This window comes from Hyperolius riggenbachi, chromosome 8 (assembly GCF_040937935.1).
Source record: "Hyperolius riggenbachi isolate aHypRig1 chromosome 8, aHypRig1.pri, whole genome shotgun sequence".
NCBI classification, from domain to species: domain Eukaryota; kingdom Metazoa; phylum Chordata; class Amphibia; order Anura; family Hyperoliidae; genus Hyperolius; species Hyperolius riggenbachi.
The window spans coordinates 64,896,175-64,917,002 of record NC_090653.1 but is presented as its reverse complement, the minus strand read 5'-3'; the positions used below and the strand labels follow the sequence as shown (position 1 = coordinate 64,917,002).

The following is a 20,828-nucleotide window of genomic DNA, read 5'->3' as shown; positions in this document are numbered from 1 at the left end:
AAGTCTACCAGCGCCGTATTCAAATGTACGCGACCGGAAGGCTCTATGCATTCCCTCTCCATAGTGTGATGATTTGCTCAGCTGCCTGTGCAGGCAGGCAGCCTTTTGACCATTGTGTAGGTTTGCATGCTGCAGGACTCTGGAAAGAAGAGCTTCTGTCAGTTTTGCAGCTTGTGCTTGCAGAGGAATTTGCATACGTTGTCATGCACATTGCCTGGCCACATTCATTGGAGGCGTGTACTATAAGTACTATGTCTTTCCCACAATGCTTCGCTGGTCATAAGGAGTCTTCCTGTGAAACACTCTGGGGAGTGTCAGCCATGCTCTCTGTTTGAAGATCAGCTTAGAGTATTCCTGAATCTGCGCTAGGCAGGTTTTCCCTAGTGCAGTTAGGATTGTTTATCTGTTTTGTTTGTCTGTTGCGATTGTCCTGTCCCAGCGGTGGTCGACAAGGAAATCGTTCTGATCTCTGTTCTTGGAGTATAGCTGGTGCAGCGGTTGCTACCAGCTATCTCTTCTGATCTGTCTCTTTGGATCGCGCTAGCCACTTTTAGCTAGCGCCGGGGATCCTTCTGCTCTGTCTCCTGGGATCGCACTAGTCACTTTTCGCTAGCGCTGTGGATCCTTCTGCTCTGTCTCCTGGGATCGCGCTAGCCACTTTTCGCTAGCGCTGGGGATCCTTCTGTTCTGTCTCCTGGGATCGCGCTAGCCACTTTTCGCTAGTGCTGTGGATCCTTCTGTTCTGCTACTCTGTACCTGGATCGCGCTAGCCACTTTCGCTAGTGCTGTGGATCCTATCTCTCGCTTGTCCCTGTTTTCGTGTGTCTGCCTTGTCTGCTACGACCGCTTGCTGGAGGCTCGGTGAGGTAACCGTTAAGCAAGCGTTCGCGTCCTCTGTTTTATGTTTGTCTGTCGATGGTTAGTTAGGCGTGCTTGTCTCTATTGTGCTTATCACGTGGAGACCGCGCATAACCGCGTGCACTGTTGCGAATGAGTGCGGTGTTCGCGGTTAGCTAGCGTTTGTTATTTTCTGCACCTCCTCATTGTATGATTTGCTGTGCCTTTGCTAACCTCGTATTCTGTTCTGATCTGCCTTGTGTCATGTCTGGCGATCGCACCTCTCGCGATCGCGTTCCTGTTTCATATCTGCTGTTGTGTGTGCACTGTCGCGGGGTGGCGACTAGGTTGGCGCACACACATACAACCTGTCCCTTTGCTCGTTCTCATTCGCAATCGCCTCTCTTGCGATTGCGTTCTGCGCTTCGTACAATTCCTGTCTGGCATTTGTGGAGGTACAGAGGATTGGTTCCTCTGCACTCCCCAGCGCCATCTGCCGACAGGAATTTTCCCTCTACGGGTGCGTAGCACCTTTTGCTGGGTGCCTGCAAATATACGCTTGTGGAGGATTTCCGCCGTGTCAGCGCACGCGTTGTGCGCTGATCACGGAGAAAGTTCCACAATCGTTACACATAGGTATCTATTTTTTTAGGTCACTTCAAATTTGCTTTAAAGTGCACCTGAGACAAACAATAGTATTGCATTTATGCTTACCTGGGGCTTCCTCTAGCCCCCTGTGGACCGTGGGCTCCTTTGCCATCTTGCCCCGATTATGCGCTAGCCGGCATGGTCTCTTCGCTCCAGTCGGCTCAGTCGTGCTGTATCGGACATTCATGCAAGTGCTCCACGTCTACGCAGTACTAACTGTGCAGACACAGTACGCTCCCGGCAACGGGAGCTAAATGGGAGTGAGCGCGCAGCGCAGCACAGCACGACTGAGCCAACTGGAGTGAAGAGTCCAGGCTGGCCAGCGGACAGTCAGGGCGGCGCGAGAGGATGGTGAGGGATCCCACGGTCCATAGGGGGCTAGAAGAAGCCCCAGATAAGTATAAATGCAGTTCTATTGTTAGTGTGTTGTGCTTTAAAATGCACCTGAGACAATCTGGTAATCAGGATGGTTGACCCTCATCTAAGGGTCCTTTCACGCTGAATCCATTGCGTTGCAAATTACAATATCATCGCATTCCCAACGTGATATTTTCCTGGTACATTCACATAGGGTACGATGTGGCTAGTTAAGTCTGAGATATGCACAGAATGCTGTACAGTTAAAATGGCTGGGAAGTGTACTTTCACTGTACCATATGATTCAGTGTAAGGTCAGCACCATTCCGTTGGTATCGCAACACAAGTGCACAGTGTGGAAGGACCCCAAATGCGTCAAATTCCACTTACATTGGTGATGTTTGTTCAGTGGCGTAGCTAAGGAACTGTGGGCCCCGATGCAAGTTTTACACTGGGGCACCCCCAAGCACTCTATACATAACAATTGATATGACGCACCAAAACCTGCCAATGGCAACCACAGTGTCACAGGTGAAAGAAGGGGATGGGGAACAGTTCGTTAATGATTACTACTATTCAAAGTATCTATTGAAGTTATTATTATGAGCACAGCACCAATAGAGAACTAATACTGTAGTTAGTGATAAATGGAAATTATTTTTACACTACCAATTTTATAATTATAGCAAATCTCCAAAAAGTGTCCATTTCTACATCATGATGTCCACAAGAAACCCTTGCAGATGGATACCTGGAAATAAAGTGCATTATACTGTAATCATGTAAACACTTTTTTGTCTTCGCAGAAACATGTATCCAATATTACTTTAGCAACTAAGGTTGTAATAGCCAGACACTGGAAAACCACTAAAACACCCAAAATAGAAGAAATTGTGTTAATAATTAACACAAACCACAAAGATGAAGAGATATTCACTAAACTTCACAATACAATGGCAATATTTCTCCAAGATTAGGACCTATGGGACAGGGACATCCTCATTAATAAATAACAACCTATTGAAGGAATCAAGTCAATTAGTAGGTAAAAGACCTGCTCTCTACTATTGACATGAATAGTCATGTATTATGTCCTAAATATAAATGTTACAACATGGGCACACAATTTTCTTTCGTTATCTAGGTTTTTTAGGTAGATTTTGTTGTGTGTGTTGTTAAAGAGACTCTGTAACAAATTGTTTATCTTTATTTCTTCTATGCTATAAGTTCCTATGCCTTTTCTAATGTGGTCTGGCTTACTGCAGCTTTTCCTAATTGCACAGTAGCTGTGTTATCTCTGTTATATGATCTAATCTTCTCTCTATAGTCGGCACAGTCAGGCTGAGGCAGTCAGACTGGAATGTGCAGGGCTGCTTGTGATTAGCTAGAAGCTGTACACACCCCCTGCAGGCTCTGTGTGACTAACACACTCTGCTTAGCTGAGCCTATTAGAAGCTGGTTAGTTTGTTTGTAAACACTGCCTAAAACTGGCAATTACAAGCCAGGTTTGCAGCAGAGAATGGCAGAAACAGCACAGAGGGGACCAGGAGCACATAATGAATAGAATGGTATGCTTTTTATTGTAAGAATTTCAGAGTACAGATTCTCTTTAAAATCTAAGCAAGCTAAATTATGCTCAATATTTTTATTTATATTGGGAACAAGTTGTATGTAATATGGTAACATATTATAACCTGCATTTGCATTATGTAATGTATGCAATTCCACGTAATAAAACGTTTTGAAAAGATTTATTCACAAGCTCTGTACATCAGGAAGGACATTCGTAAACAGACAAGAGAATTTGCTTCCCCAGCACAGACAATTATAAAGTCGCCTCTCAGGCAGAAAGCTGTTCAAAGATAAAATATAATGAGCAGTTAGTCACTTCCAGCAGCTGAGAATTCCCTGCCAGCTGCATAAACCAGACAAGAGCCGCAGCTGCCACTCCCTATCACCCACCAATGGCTCCCCGCCAACCCTACACCCGCCAACCATATTTCTCTTCACATTCTCGCCCACACGTAGGCGATGACGTCAGACGCAGCTGACGCACGCACGGCAAGTATGGGCGGAAGAGGCTTCAGCCAGCTACACTATGGCGGAACCGGAAAGCTATGACCGGTTCCTTTTCCGGTCTTTTCTCCCATCCCATCTTCTAGCAACATGGCTTCGTTTGAGCAGATGAGAGCCAATGTGGGGAAATTACTACGAGGCATCGATAGGTCAGTGTGGGGGCACAACGGGCTAGCAGTGTCCGGACTCTGGGGGAAGGGGATCCGTGTTATGCAGTAAACAGGACCTGGCTGTAGATTACACACTGTTCCTGTGATATTATACATGCATGATGCAGTTGTAATGGTTTCCTGCTCTTTGACTGCTTAATATAGTGTACCTGAAGGGAACATAGGAGCAAAAGTTAACATACTTGCTTCTATAGAGACAAGCCTGACCCTGTGGATAATTCTGAAGCTTCCATGACTGCCCTTAGTGTACCTGAGATGAAAGCGTATTAAAGTTTTATACATACCTGGGGCTTCCTCCAGCCCCCTCCACACCAAACGCTCCCTCACTGTCCGCCTCCTGGATTGTCCGGTAGAAGCTCCGTTAACTGGGCCAGTTGGCGCAGTCTGTCCACACTCGCTCCCCATTGCGCTACCATGGCTGGGAGCATTCTGCACCTGCACAGTAGTACGGCGCAGAGCGCTCCTGGCAGGGGCACATGTGGCTAAGCTAATGGGCCTTCTACTGGACAATCCAGGAGGTGGAGGAGAATGGCAAGGGGGCTGGAGGAAGCCCCACGTATGTATAAAACTTTTATACCCTTTCATCTCAGGTTTACTTTAAAGAGACACTGCGTTGGCAGGTGAAAGTGGTGTTTCCACGGAAACCAGTCCATGTCAGTTCACGGAGGGTGTCTCCGTGAACAGCCTGCGAGCCTCCGATCGCGGCTTTCAGGCTAATTGTAAACATGTGGGGAAGAGATCCCCGCTGTTTACATCAATGCGGCGCTGCTGCGCAGCAGCGCCGTAAAGGAGATCGGCGATCAGGCCGGGGATCGCCGGCATCTGATAGGCTAAAGCCTATTAGAGGCGGCGCAGGACGGATCTTCGTCCTGCGCCGCCCACAGCACTGAGGGGAGGGAAGGGCGGAGAGGTCAGAATAGCGCTGCGGAGGGGGGCTTTGAGGAGCCCCCCCCAAAAAACCCAAGTAGCCAGCGGTGATCAGACCCCCCCAGCAGGACATCCCCCTAGTGGGGAAAAAGGGGGGGGGGAAGTCTGATCGCCCTGCTGAAAAGACGATCTGTGCTGTGGGCTGGAGAGCCCACGCAGCACAGCTAAGGGGAAAATCGCCTGGTTGTCAAGTGGTTAAGTACCTTAAAGTGCAACTCAATGTACAAAAAGAAATAAAGGGATTCTCTTAGTGGAAAGTTCAGAAGACACTTTGAGTAAAAGGTACTTATCCGTTAGCCGGGCGCATCCTCTAGGTGGCGACAAAACTCCACCAGAGTTACATCTTTCCCTACTATCCATGTCAGCCTGGAGGGGGAATAGTAATTAGCGCCACCTGCCGGATGCGCCCGGCTAACGGATAAGTACCAAGTAAAATTTCCAGGAATGCAGCAAATAACACTCACATTCAGAGGGTTCTACTCCAGTAGAGACCCTCTTGGCAAATACACTTCCCACTCAATGTGGTACTAAGCAAATATACTTGCAGTCAAATATGCAGCATTGCCTGCTCTCGTCCTGGCTAGTTTCGGCCTTCCGCCATCACCAGGAGATACGAGGGCGGGCAAGTTGCAGGTATGTATGTATGTATATATATAATATATATATATATATATATATAAAAAATAATTACCTCCCCTGTGTGTCCTTCTCTGTGACCGCCGATTGTCGATACACTAACTTCGTCAAGGGCTTGTAGAATAAATGTATGTGGCTGTCCATGAACGAGTATGGCCATGTTGTGTATGCGCAAGCTGGTCTGTATGTGTGCAGTAGCATGGAGCCACTCATGTACAAGCTGCTCTGTGCTACTGTGCAGGCGTGAGCCATCAGTGTGCCTGCGCGCGGTCTTGGACTGGAGCATGATTTAATGTTTTTTCCACTAATAACACTGCGCAAAATATGTCACTAAAAGCAGAACAGCAGAATTCAAGTGACACCCCTCATATTGCTGGAGCTGTCAATCGGCATGACACAAAGACACAATTTTCTTAATTTTTTTTAAATCTGTCATAGCATTTGTAGTCATGCCTGGGGTCATTTCTAATATACTTAAGAGTTAAGGTGCGTACACACATGCGACTATAGTCGTTTGTAACAATCGTTCCCTGATCTTTACCAACGACGATCGCTACAAAAAACGAACCAACGACTATTAAGGCAAACGACGAACGAGGCAAATCGCTACAAAACAAAGTTCTGTCTTGGCGGATTTTTACCACCGACGATCGATAGCAAAAGTGGTACATCGTTGGAAACGATCGTTCGTACCAGGCTGGACATGCGCATTTCTCTTTTTCTCCAAGGAACTTTACAATTTTATGCGCAGGCGCATTAAGTGCTTTTACGTGGTGTAACGTTCGTTCTAACGATGTGATCGTTACACACTTTTTACAACTAACTTTACTTCGGTCGTTCTTTCGTCAATTAAAAGATCGTTCGTCGTTGACAACGAACGATCGTTGTCGCATGTGTGTACGTAGCATTACTCTTTTGTGAAAAAGGAAATAGAAAATGTGATTAATAATTGATGTTGGTTATTATTTATCTGCAGGTACAATCCAGAAAATCTGACTACCCTGGAACGTTATGTGGAGACACAGGCAAAGGAAAATGCTTATGATCTGGAGGCAAATCTCGCTGTACTAAAACTGTAGGTACTTTTTTATTTCAGAACTTTAGGGCTGATTCAGTTGAAGTGTAAAGAATATGGGAGCAAAATAGACGCATAACTGCAGCTGATGGTTAGAATGACCAGTCCGTATCATTGGCAAACACAAACAGTTGGGGCCACTTCACACTGCATCTGTTGCATTAAATTGTAAGGTTGCAAACAAAGGACAGGCAACACAGGTTCAACATGTCCATATTTTTGCATAGAGCCTCTTACACCAGTCTATTGCAATATTGTGATACGACACAATGCTGCATATTTTTTGCCCTCCATCCTTATCAACCCAGTGTGCAAGTTATATAGCTAGTAATTTGCATACAATTATAAGGGCCACAAATGGTCCATGAGATGCAAATAATTATGTGCCAATTTATGCAGCTTGAAATTGGACCAATTAGATGCTGCAACGGCTACATTTGACCAGCCCTTTTTTGCCAGTTTGCATAAAATTTGCAAGAACCGCTTTATTGATGCAGAAGAGACTGTAAGCCTCTAAGCAGTATCCCTAGTCACCTGTCCTTAACAATATATGACTTAACACATTAGACAAAGGGTTAAATATTGTACAGTCTCAAATACACATATTGATAAATACATTTTTCCCTTGGTTGCGTAGGTTTTCTCAAGGCACTAGAGTTTCCACCATATACTGTGACTAACTGTTCCTCACCCAAAACTGGAATTCAGCTATAATGGATATATGACTAGGGTTTGAAATGTGATCTCCTCTGATTGACAGTTAGTGGCATGACTATGTGCGCTTTAAGTCGGTACACAAGGGGTTAACACATTTTTAACCTTCCTAGCGCCAATGGCTAGCCTGGCTCGGGGTAGCTACCTAGAAGTATATGCACACGGTGCAACAGAGGTTATTACTCACCTCCCCCGGGATCTGGACACTCACTGTCCATCTTTTTCTGGTCCTCTGAGGCTCTCGATCCCTCGGGTGAGATCACCATTTGTTACATGGTGACAGATGGCGATCTCACCATAGGGGTAGCGTGCCACCCGTGGGGCAGTAGGGAGAATTGCAGTACTGGATCCCGGGGAGGTGAGTAATGTGCAGGGCTGCTGCAAAACTCTCAAGGAATATGATTTTTCATTTCCTGCTTTTAGGCTACTTTCCCACCAAGACGTTGCGTTTTAGGGGACGTTATGGTCGCATAACGTGCCCCTAACGCAGCGCATGGTGGTGTTGAAGTTGGACGTCAGATTGAGCTGCGTTATGCAGCTCTCAAAGCAGCCGCTCCAGGTTAGTGATAGGAAGTCCAGATCTTTTTAAGGATTCGGATCATTTGAATCGGATCATTGAAAAGATCCGGTTCTTTGACCTGAATCATTTGAATCATTTTACTAGGGAAGCAGACTGGGTGAAATGACTAGCAGGACAGGACTTTCCCTGCACTGTACATTCTGTATGTTCCTGTTTCTTCCAGACAGACATCCACTGTGAACCGAATCTTTCATTGTGATGATTCGACTCACAAAAAAGATCTGGATCAAATGAATGATTCGCCCATGATCTGGACAACACTACAGTCCCACCACGAGTCTCCACAGAGCAGTGAATATTAACCCCCCTGGCGGTCTATTAAAAACTGCCAGGGGGCAGCAGAGCAGGTTTTTTTTATTTATTTATTTTTTTTAAATCATGTAGCGAGCCCAGGGCTGTGCAGCGGCATCCCCCCGCCCTCTTCGATCGCCTCCGGCGATCTCCGATCAGGAAATCCCGTTCAAATAACTGGATTTCCTGGAGTCCCGACCAACCCCTCAGCGCTGCCTGGCACTGATTGGCCAGGCAGCGCACGGGGTCTGGGGGGGGGGGGGGGGGGCGAGTGGCGGCGGCTAATTGGCGCGGAGCGGCGGCGATCAGAGTGCTCACGCAGCTAGCAAAGTGCTAGCTGCGTGTTGCAAAAAAAAGTGTGCAAATCGGCCCAGCAGGGCCTGAGAAATCCTCCTGCGCGGCATAGCCCAGGTTAGTTAGCCATGTGGCTGGCAGCGGAGGAGGAGCGGAGACCTCCTTCTCCAACATTACTGAGCATGTGCAAACAGTCTTAACGTGGCTTAACCCAGTATAACGTACAGCATGCTGCACTTTGTTTAAACGTGCTGCGTTACTATGTAACGCAACGTGTGCACTGAACAGCACATTGATTTTACAGTGCTGTGAGTTAGGCTGCATTACTGGCTGCTGTAACTTGGGACTTTAACGTCCCACTGTGAAACCAGCCTTAGGGTCTAAAATAACATGGACAAAATTATACTGCTTATAGACAAACAAATCTGGAAAAACAGTGCTTTCTCCTATGTGACAGTCAGGTTCAGCCCTGGCTCTTCGGCTAAAACACGTCTATTTTGCTGAAGAAATGCTGCTGATAACAATACAGGGCTTTAAAGTTCAAACTATTATTTAGTGCTTTTGTTTTTTGACTGAATTAAGCAGGTTTTACATCACACTGACATGGTTGGGTACTTATCCGTTAGCCGGGCGCATCCGGCAGGTGGCGCTGTTGTAGCGAATTTCGATGCGCTGTTGTATCTAATTCCATTCATAGTTACTGAACGTAGTACTGTGTGAATGGAAGCGCCGCAGGTGGCGCTAATTACATTGTTGATATGCAACGTAACGATACAGTGTGTTAATGGCAACGAATATACATTGTATTTGAAGTGGCCGGAATTAAAATGAAGGCGGCGGCAATGTAACACATGAAGCCGGCGCCTTCGTCTGTTCTTCTTCTTCTCCCCCTTTGCCCTCTCGCTTGTATACAATGCTGCCAGCATTTGTATACAGCATGTGGTGATTTATATAAATAACACTCCTGCAACTGTTATTTTTTCTGCCCTCTCGCTTCTATACAACACTACCAGCTAAGGGGGGGGGGGGGCACGCGTGTCCCCCCACAGTCGTTCGTCGCAAGGAAACAAGCAGGCTTCCCTGCCGCGACGAACGACTCTGGGGGGACACGCATGTCCCCGCAGGCTGGCAGCATTGTATACAAGCGAGAGGGCAAAGGGGGAGAAGAACAACAACAGACGAAGGCGGCGGCTTCATGTGTTACATTGCCGCCGCCTTCATTTTAATTCCGGCCACTTCAAATACAATGTATATTCGTTGCCATTAACACACTGTATCGTTACGTTGCGTATCAACAATGTAATTAGCGCCACCTGTGGCGCTTCCATTCACACAGTACTACGTTCAGTAACTATGAATGGAATTAGCTACAACAGCGCATCGAAATTCGCTACAACAGCGCCACCTGCCGGATGCGCCCGACTAACGGATAAGTACCCTTGGTTGTTGTTCAGAATTATAGTAGTAATGTTGTAGAAATCTTTTTTTATTTTTTATGTTTACCAAGTAGTGGAGATTACAAGAATAATAACACTACATTGTGAATGGGGTGGAGGTGCCCCTAGTATATTAACTCTTAAAAACAGTAAAAAAAAAAAAAAAAAGGTAAGAAGACATACTTACCTCAAGGTAGCATTAGATAATTGTTGGATACAATACATTTATTGGATATTGATGTCTGTATCCAATACATTTTAGTGCTACCCTGTGGTAAGATTTTCTTCTTACCTTTTTCTTGTTTTTAGGATTTTTAAAGTGAAACTGAACTCTTACACAAGACAGACACAAAACATACAGAAATGTACCCTGTATGTATTTAGAGAGTTTAGCCCAGTGTTTCTCAAACCTGTCCTCTTGACTCACCAACAGCGTATGTTTTGCAGGCAACCTGCCCTATGCACAGGTGTGGTAATTAGTGTCTCAGCTACATGGAATTCACCTAGCTGAGACACTAATTACCCCACCTGTGCATAGGGCAGGTTGCCTGCAAAACATGTACCATTGGTGAGTCATGAGGATAGGTTTGAGAAACGCTGATTTAGCAGGTTTAATTCCCCCTCATTTGTGTCTAATCACAAGTTGTAATTTGATCTCTGCCCTGTGTCACGACTGCCACGGCAGATAAGCTCATTTTGAAAGCACAAGATGTTAACAATATGTCTGCTTCCATGAATCATGAAGTATAAACAGTGCAGATTTATTTTAGGATTACGGTAGTATCAGCTGTAACAAAGAAATGTTTTTTGTTTAAAGGTTATTATGCTGCTGTGTATCTTTTAGAGCAGAGAGGAGTTCTGAGTTCAGGTCTGCTTTTAATATACTAAGGGCTCCTCCACCCCGTTTAGTTTCATACAGCCCTCAATGCGTACATGGCGATCCGCTACCTGTAATTTTGGTGAGCCGAATGGCGGGTGGCGTTAATTACTATTCCCCCTCTGAGTCGTAGCAAGTCAGGGGGAGGAGTAACACGGGGTCCCGCGATTTTCGACACCCGAATTATGTTGCTGCGCGCAGGGCTGTGGAGTCGGAGTCGGAGCAATTTTGGGTGCCTGGAGTCGAAGTCGGGGAAAAAAATACTCTGACTCCTAATGAATTTAAACTGTAATTAAAATAGAAAATATGATAACATGTTCTATTTCTCAGATAAGTCATCATAAATAATTAATGGTACTTATCCGTTAGCCGGGCGCATCCGGCAGGTGGCGCTAATTACTATTCCCCCTCCATGCCGACATGGATAGTAGGGAAAGATGTAACTCTGGTGGAGTTTTGTCGCCACCTAGAGGATGCGCCCGGCTAACGGATAAGTATCTAATTAATATATACAGTAATAGCTGTGCTTAGCCCACAAAGATGAAATAAACCAATCAAAATTAGTTACTTGTGCTGCTTCAATAAAGCAGTCCCCGTATTTTTAAAGTCTGATATACAGATCTGATTGTAACTGTACAGTATATATGATGTGTACACAGGAATCTCTTATATATACCAAATAACATCTATGCTGTAAGAATAAAGCCTGATGTGTAGCTGTGTCACTAATAGAGATGGTGAATGAGATGGAAATAATTCTGCGTTGATGCTGATTTATGCAAATGTATGCACTCTCTTTGCTCATGAAATCAAATCATTTGATATGTTGTTAAAATTTGGTTTGGTGATTACAAATTAAAGGGTACCTGAGACGGATGAAAAGAAAAGTTTTATACATACCTGGGGCTTCCTCAAGCCCCCTTCAGGCTAATCAGTCCCTCGCTGTCCTCCTCCACCACCTGGATCTTCTGCTATGAGTCCCGGCAATTCAGCCAGTCAGCGCAGTCCAGCCACGTGCCGCTCAGACAGCCAGGAGCATTCTGCACCTGCGCAATAGTGCTGCGCAGGTGTAGTACGCTCCCGGCGGCGGAGTGTGTGCATGCAAACTAAGCAAGACTGGCTCAAGTACCTGGACTCGTAGCAGAAGATCCAGGTGGCGGAGGAGGACAGCGAGGGACTGATTCATCTGTCTCAGGTTTACTTTGTTACACAGTAGTACTATACTCTACATATGCACTCCCCACAGAGCTGCAGAGAATCCACAGAGAATGTTGTGCACATTGAACACAGGGGTGTTGTCCATCACCCATAAACCTGGTTCAGATTGTTCATGAAGAATGTGTAATAGAGGAAGAATCTCCTTATTCCCCTGCAGAGTACCTGCACATCACTCTTACATGTACCCAGTGTTACATTGCCTAGGACCTGATAGATGCTCTTTGTTCCGGTCTGTACCTTCTACAAGTACTCTTACCAAGGACTACAGTAGTTTTAGTCTATGACTAAAGGGAATACATATGGCAGTCTACATATCCTTCTCACTTCAGTTGTCTTTTAAAATTCCTAAGCGTTGGCAGTTAAGAGACAAATTTCATGTTACATACTTTAAATCAACAAGATTGTAATATGCAAATTAGTGGAGTCTGATTCTGTGGAATCCTAAACTGAGGAGTCGGTGGATTTTTTTAACGCCTCCACAGCCCTGCGGCCATAAACATAATCGCATGGTCTGTGGCAGCCACCAGGTCAGGTGCAGTATGGGGAAGAGCATGCCCTGAAATGACTTGCTTCGCCCCCAATAGTTGAGTACTGGTAGTTAGAAGAGTTCTCACTTGCCAATCACAGCAGTAGATAGAAGACTCCGGGCACCAGATGAGCCACAAACACCCTTTTATTTCATCCCCCAACCAGACAGATATTTCCTCAGAGGAAGCGAGCAAGACCTGTGAAACGGCCGCCAGGCTGCTGATTTTTTTGCATCTATCTGTCTGAAATAAAAGGGTTTTTGCGGCTCATATGTTGCATGGATTCTTCTCTCTACAGCTGTGATTGAACTGTGTATTGTTTGTCCGGAGGCACAACCCACACCCACAACCCCCCATTGACTGCCAGGAAAGCATTTAGTGCTGACCTCCTTTCTACTCTTTTTTTTTTTTTTTTTTTTTTTTTTTTTTTTTTTTTCCCTCACTTGTAAACTGTTCTACACATTAATTTTCCTGGAGAGTGACTCAAGTCCAACACCCTCCCAGTGAAGATGGGTTTCTTCACTTGCTCTCACCAGGGTTGCTAGTACTAATAGCAACCCGGGTTTGCGAGTACCCTTCTTCTTATACTTCTCCCACTTGTATAGACATACTACACTATACAGGGCTCCTGATTCCTGTGTGTCTCTTCCATTATATTTGGTACATATATCCTTCGGTACCTTAGATGATTAGTAATTGAAAAACAAGCAATCAGCCACCGGTCACTTTGAGCAATGCCTTCATTCCCTTTCTTCAGTTCTAAGTATGTGAAATGTTGTGTGCGTAGCTCTGATTGTTATTCTCTTCTTCTAGGTATCAGTTCAATCCAGCTTTCTTCCAGACTACAGTCGCTGCACAGATCCTCCTGAAAGCCCTGACCAACCTTCCTCACACTGACTTCACTCTCTGCAAGTGTATGATTGACCAAGTCCATGTATCCTTCCTGCTGGCTCACAAGTCTTTCATTGATGTGTGGAATATCAATAGCTCATTTCTAAAGTGAATTGCAGCCTCAATGGCTATTTTGTAGCCATCAATCAGGTTTTCAAGCTTATAATGCAATGCTGCAGTTTGCGAGTGCAAGTGTTGATCCATTTGGTTTCTGTGTTGTTTGATAGGTAGTCTCTTTCCTACCTGTGAAGCTCTATATAGACTAGACAAAACATTTATATTGTGCTTTTCTCCTGGCGGACTCAAATTGCTTAACCACAAGGGCGCGCTCAGCAGGCAGTAGCAGTGTTAGGGAGTCTTGCTTAAGGACTCCTTACTGAATAGGTGTGGGAAGTGTTCTCCCCAGAATTTTTTTCCAGTCGGGTGGCATGTTAAAGTAGCCAGGTGGGGCATGACAGAGGAATGCAGGGTCTGCACTTCTCTGCACAACTTTGCTTACATCATAGGTGGAGGATTAAGAGGCAAGCTGGTGACAGCCGGGTGCCCCTCAAAACTAGCCGGGTGGAGCACCCTGCTAAAAGAGCCTGGGGAGAACACTGGGTGCAGGCTTACTGAATAGGAGGAGCTGAGATTTGAAACAGTCTCCTGTGTCAGAGGCAGAACACTATATCATTACACTATCCAGCCACTGCTACTGTCTACAAGAGTTGCTACCAGCAGCCCAGTCCTGCAAGCATTTTATCACTCCCCAACTAGAGACTGAGGAGGAGCATTTAGTTTACCACTATGCCCTACTTGGTTTTACATTTCAGCTGAATTCTGATCAAGGATCAATCTACCTGCTGATCTGCTAGCTTTGTAGTCCTTTGTGCAGTACAAAGGTATGGAATTCTGCTTGAACATGAGAATAGTATACCTATGCCATGTTTTTCTTCCATCCAAGTTTCTAATTAGAGAGAGTTCTTTAGACTTTGGCCCTTTTGAATTATTATTATTTTTTTTTTTAGTTAAAGAGAAACTGTGACCAAGGATTGAATGTCATCCCAATCAGTAGCTGATACTCCCTTTCCCATGAGAAATTCCTATTCTCAAACGGATCATCAGGGGGCTCTGTATGGCTGCTATTGTGGTGAAACCCCTCCCACCTGACATCACACTGTGGGAGTCTTGTTGCATTGTGGGAAATAACAGCTGTTTCCATCTGCCAAAACAGCAAGCAGCATCTTTTTTCCACTGACATCACCTGCCAGCAGTTAAAATGTCACCATATGATAAATGTCAGAATGTAAATCAGGGAAAGGAAAAATTTTACAAGGGGCAAACACCGAGGTCCCGTTTCCACTAGTGCGGTGCGATTTCGTTGCGGAAAACGCGAAAACGAATTTGCGGATGCATTAAAATTCACATCTGTTTGTAAGTATGCGAATTTAACCATGTCCGTGCCTGTGTGCTTTTACATTGATTTCAAGTGAAAATGTATGCGAATTTGCATGGAAAATTCGCATAACGAAAACGCAGGTGAATTTCCTATTAAATACATTACAGGTGAATCGCACACTAGCCTTGCGGTGTGCAAATTCTGATGGCTCTGCTGCGCATATTTTTATTTTCTGCACAGTCCACCGAACAGAATTTCTGACAAGTGGAAACAGGCCCATTGATTTAAATTGGTTATGCGAATCTGCATGCAGATTCACTCTAGTGGAAACGGGCCCTGACTAAATAATTTATACATCATTATTGTAAAAATTAAGCACTTTTGTTCATTACGTTATTTTCACTGGAGTTCCTCTTTAAACTACTGTATTGATAGTTTAGGGTTGTATGTCTACTGGATAGTGTAATGGTTAAGGGCTCTGCCTCTGACACAGGAGACCTGGGTTCAAATCTCGGCTCTGCCTGTTCAGTAAGCCAGCACCTATTTCAGTAAGGAGTTTCTTGGGCAAGTCTTCTTAACACTGCTACTGCCTACTGAGTGCGCTCTAGTGGCTGCCTTGCAAGCGCTTTGAGTCCGACAGGAGAAAGGCGCTATACAAATACTGCCATTATTATTATTATTATTATTATTATTATTACTACCCCAGACTTGAGCTGATTTTGATGGGTAGTCTCTATGGATATAGGATTGTTTTCTTATTTGGAAGATATTGACCATCGTGATTTAAGTGCAGTGAGATTGTGGGGTGGGTGATTGCCATCAAGTTGCTATTATTATTTAACTTTATTTGTAAAGAGCTAACCTATTACATGTAACAATAAACAATGGTGCGCTCATTGCATTGTAGGGATACATATAGCAGGTAAGTCACTGAGTCCATATGGTGGGCCTACCAAATAGGCTTACAGTCTAATGCCTAAAATACACGGGTCGATCCGGTGGCCGATTAGCTGCCGGATCGTCTCCCGCCACGTCCGCGAGGATCGATTACAGCTCATCCCCGCCGGCGCTTCCTTATCAGCGCTCGATTCCCTGCCATTGTCCGCCGGCGTGGATCGAGCGGGCAAGGGTCGAGCGGCTTGATCGGGCCAGATGAATATTATCAGCTGGTCGATACACGGTGCAGAAACGTACCGTGTATCCCCAGCATGAGGCAGTGCTGGTAAAACGATGGCCCGTGTATGCTGTAAATCCCGCCCTAGGCTGTCCGGACTGTGTCACCTGACCCCCTGTGGCCATGAAGACTCGACGCAGGAAGCTGCAATTAAAGAGAACCCAAGGTGTGTTTGAAGAATGTTATCTACATACAGAGGCTGGATCTGCCTATACAGCCCAGCCTCTGTTGCTATCCCAAACCCCACTAACGTCCCCCTGCACTCTGCAATCCCTCATAAATTTGCAGCCATGCTGTGAGGCTGTGTTTACATCTGTAGTGTCAGTCTAGGCTGCTCCCCCGCCTCCTGCAGAGCTCCAGTCCCTGCCCGCGTCCCTTCCCTCTAATCAGCGGGGAGGGAAGGGAGGCAGGCGGGGACCGGAGTTCTGCAGGAGGTGGGGAGAGCAGCAGACTGACACTATAGGGAAATACACAGCCCGCTGCGACACGCTGTGTGCGACAGCGAGGCTGTGATTTATGAGGGATTGCAGAGTGCAGGGGGACCTTAGGGGGGTTTGGGATAGCGACAGAGGCTGGGCTGTATAGGCAGATCCAGCCTCTGTATGCAGATAACATTCTTCAAACCCACCTCGGGTTCTCTTTAAGTGGCTATTAAACTTCCATTTCCTTCCGCTGAGTCTTTTTTACAGTTTTACTTTATCCAGTTCTATAAATGTATTTGGATTGTGGAATAAATCCATCTAAGTTTCGATTGCTTTATATGGGGAAATTGGCTTTGAGCGCTTTGGATTACAAGTATGTCTCTGGAATGATTTATGCTCGCAAACCAATATTCTACTGAAATGTTCTTATCTGGTTTTTAAGTTTTAAAGTCCTGTGAAATATGAAAATCTGCAGTAGTTAGATTGGAAGCTCTTGTTGTGTGTTGATGTACATGGAGAAAATATTCTCTACAGTTCTTATATTTTTTATAGCTGTGCTAAATGCAGGAAGATGACCTAAAAAAAAAATGTGCAATCCACATGGGCTTATTTGCCATTACGTCCAGCAGCTGGGACAATCCTGTGATTAGTTTTCAGGGCAATTTGGAGAAATGTTTTACTGCTGTTTATTTTTCAAATTTCCTTAATGTGTTGATAATCAGCAAGAAGAACGTCCGATCAGACAGATCCTGTACTTAGGAGACCTGCTAGAAACCTGTCACTTCCAGTCCTTCTGGGTAAGTATCCTTTCCTAGTTGTTGTTCAGCTGTGCCACATATAAAGTGTACCTGTAATGAATAAAGTACCCAACTTGGCACCTTACCTTTAAAAGAGAGAAGCGTCTGGGTAATCCAGAGACTTCCCCCATTCCCCTCTGTCTCGCCATTCTATCGTTTGGACCGGATGAAGCTTGTTGATGAAGCTCGGCCACACTGTGCTGGCTCAGACGGATAGTGCCTGTGTACTAGCATGGAGTTGAATGCGCTACTGCGCAGGTGCAAGCAGTCCTGTGCAGTGTGGCCACATTTGTTCTCATACAGTAGTGCAGCTGCGAAATTCGAGCGTCCCATTGCTGAAACGTGGAGCTGGAAGGAGATGGAGGAAGCCTTTGGATTATCCTCTACTGAGGTAAGTATCTCTGAGTTAGATTCCTGTCAGATTCAACTTGACAGGCATCTGACAGAAATCTATCTGATGGTCGAATCTGCTGCAAATCTATAAGTGTATGGCCACCTTCTAGATTTCAGAATGAAATCTCTTGGAAACTACTAGATCCAATGCAACTCTATGGGCCATGGATCTACTACCAGCAGCAGATCGACCTAGATTTTCCATCCTGTCAGATCAAATCCATTGAAATGGGGCGCAGATCATTTGATAGAATCTATTTCTGATCAATCGCTTCTATAGAATTGATCTATATGAAATCGACCAGTGTATGGGCCACTTAACATAAATCACAATTATCTGCCAAATTGTCTCCTAACTCTAGCTAGCATGTTAAAGAAGTACCATAGAGACCTATACTAGAATGTAGTAAATATTCAGGATACCCAGTTTTATGTTAATTATCCTAGTTCCATCATCCAAAACCCTTCCTATATCTATATATTGGCATGTAGCTCCGCCCTCCCAGTAAATCAAAGCTGTGGGCAGCACGGTAGTGTAGTGGATTGTACTCTCACCTTGCAGCAATGGTTCCCCAGGTCAAATAGTAGCCAGGGCATTATCTGCACATAGGTTATATGTTCTCCCTGTGTCTGTGTGGGTTTCATCCCACATTCCAAAAAACATACAGATTAGCTAGTTGGCTTGCCGCTAAGAAGACTAGACTACGATACACCTAGGACTATGGTAGTGATTAGATTGTGAGGCACAGTTACACACACACACACACACACACACACACACACACACACACACACACACACACACACACACACACACACACACACACACACACACACACACACACACACACACACACACACACACACACACACACACACACACACACACACACACACACACACACACACACACACACACACACACACACACACACACACACACACACACCCTTGAAGTTTTCCACATTTTGTCATATTACTGCCACAAACATGAATCAATTTTATTGGAATTCCACATAAAAGACCAATACAAAATGATGTACACGTGAGAAGTGGAACGAAAATCGTACATGATTCCAAACATTTTTTACAAATAAATAACCACAAAGTGGTGTGTGCATAATTATTCGGCCCCCTTTGATCTGAGTGCAGTCAGTTGCCTATAGACATTGCCTGATGAGTGCTAATGACTAAATAGAGTGCACCTGTGTGTAATCTAATGTCAGTACAAATACAGCTGCTCTGTGAGGCCTCAGAGGTTGTCTAAGAGAATATTGGGAGCAACAACACCGTGAAGTCCAAAGAACACACAAGACAGGTCAGGGATCAAGTTATTGAGAAATTTAAAGCAGGCTTAGGCTACAAAAAGATTTCCAAAGCTTTGAACATCCCATGGAGCACTGTTCAAGCGATCATTCAGAAATGGAAGGAGTATGGCACAACTGTAAACCTACCAAGACAAGGCCGTCTACCTAAACTCACAGGCCGAACAAGGAGAGCGCTGATCAGAATTGCAGTCAAGAGGCCCATGGTGACTCTGGATGAGCTGCAGAGATCTACAGCTCAGGTGGGAGACTCTGTCCATAGGACAACTATTAGTCATGCACTGTACAAAGTTGGCCTTTATGGAAGAGTGGCAAGAAGAAAGGCATTGTTAACAAAAAAGCATAAGTAGTCCCGTTTGCAGTTTGCCACAAGCCATGTGGGGGACACAGCAACCATGTGGAAGAAGGTGCTCTGGTCAGATGAGACCAAAATGGAACTTTTTGGCCAAAATGCAAAACGCTATGTGTGGCAGAAAACTAACACTGCACATCACTCTGAACACACCATCCCCACTGTCAAATATGGTGGTGGCAGCATCATGCTCGGGGGGTGCATCTCTTACGCAGGGACAGGGAAGCTGGTCAGAGTTGATGGGAAGATGGATGGAGCCAAATACAGGGCAAACTTGGAAGAAAACCTCTTGGAGACTGCAAAAGACTTGATGCTGGGGCGGAGGTTCACCTTCCAGCAGGACAATGACCCTAAACATAAAGCCAGGGCAACAATGGAATGGTTTAAAACAAAAACCTATCCATGTGTTAGAATCGCCAAAAGTCCAGATCTAAATCCAATCAACAAACGCTGTCCATCTAATCTGACTGAGATGGAGCTGTTTTGCAAAGAAGAATGGGAAAGGATTTCAGTCTCTAGATGTGCAAAGCTGGTAGAGACATACCCTAAAAGACTGGCAGCTGTAATTGCAGCAAAAGGTGGTTCTACAAAGTATTGACTCAGGGGCCCGAATAATTAAGCACACCCCACTTTGCAGTTATTTATTTATAAAAAATGTTTGGAATGATGTATGATTTTCGCTCCACTTCTTACATGTACACCACTTTGTATTGGTCTTTCACGTGGAATTCCAATAAAACTGATGCATGTAAAGTAATGTGACAAAATGTGGAAAACTTCAAGGGGGGCGAATACTTTTGCAACCCACTGTATATCCTTACTGGGCTGCTGAAGATGTCATCGCTATATAAATAGGCTTTTTAGCTATGTAGAATTCTCTGAACATTCCGCAGAGCTGCACCAGACAGCACTAAAGATGTTACCGTCTGTAATGAACAACTTACATTAGTCAGGGTGAGGAAAGATTTTACAACACTGACTTAATATGTTATTGTTAGCGCAGTTCCTCGTTTAAGTGATCCAGTAATGAGTCATTATCTGGTAGAAGGGCTGCACACTAGGCAGTTTGACTAACACTGCAGCACTTGCTGCTGTCGCAAGACTGGCTTCTACAGAGCCACACAAAGTCCCATAGTTCAGTGAGGAGACTAGACTATCTAACCTAAAGTTGGTATTGGTGCAGAGGCACAGCAAACGCATCACCAGTAGATAAGAAGGGGGTGGTAAAGGCAGGAGGAGCTGAAGCAGAGATAGGATGGGGCGTGGCTTAGCTCCCGCACTAGGGAGTTCAGCCAATCATGGGACAAAGCCTTATTAGTGGCACAGCCTGCACTGCTGAGGTAGTAGGGTTATATAGCCAAAGACAACACCACTTTACTTTCATACAATCCTTTACAGCACAGGTGTCAAACACAAGGCCCGCGGGCTGAATG

The 20,828-nt window shown here is 45.1% G+C and overlaps 2 protein-coding genes across 4 annotated transcripts in view; one reads left to right on the top strand and one right to left on the bottom strand.

Annotated features, from left to right (window-relative positions):
• The window catches only part of MAP4K1 (mitogen-activated protein kinase kinase kinase kinase 1), a 241,426-nt gene extending 237,546 nt beyond the window's left edge, over positions 1 to 3,880 (bottom strand). For all 3 annotated transcript variants that reach the window (XM_068250530.1, XM_068250536.1, XM_068250540.1), the window contains exon 1: positions 3,805 to 3,880. The gene's annotated coding sequence lies outside the window, so the exon portion shown is untranslated. The remainder of the gene's footprint in view (positions 1 to 3,804) is intronic.
• Positions 3,881 to 3,957: 77 nt separating this feature from the next.
• EIF3K (eukaryotic translation initiation factor 3 subunit K) overlaps positions 3,958 to 20,828 on the top strand; it is a 29,162-nt gene continuing 12,291 nt past the window's right edge. The window contains exons 1-4 of the mRNA XM_068249443.1: positions 3,958 to 4,067; positions 6,628 to 6,726; positions 13,477 to 13,597; positions 17,251 to 17,325. Coding sequence (XP_068105544.1) covers positions 4,009 to 4,067; positions 6,628 to 6,726; positions 13,477 to 13,597; positions 17,251 to 17,325 — 354 coding nt within the window. The 5' untranslated portion in view covers positions 3,958 to 4,008. The remainder of the gene's footprint in view (positions 4,068 to 6,627; positions 6,727 to 13,476; positions 13,598 to 17,250; positions 17,326 to 20,828) is intronic.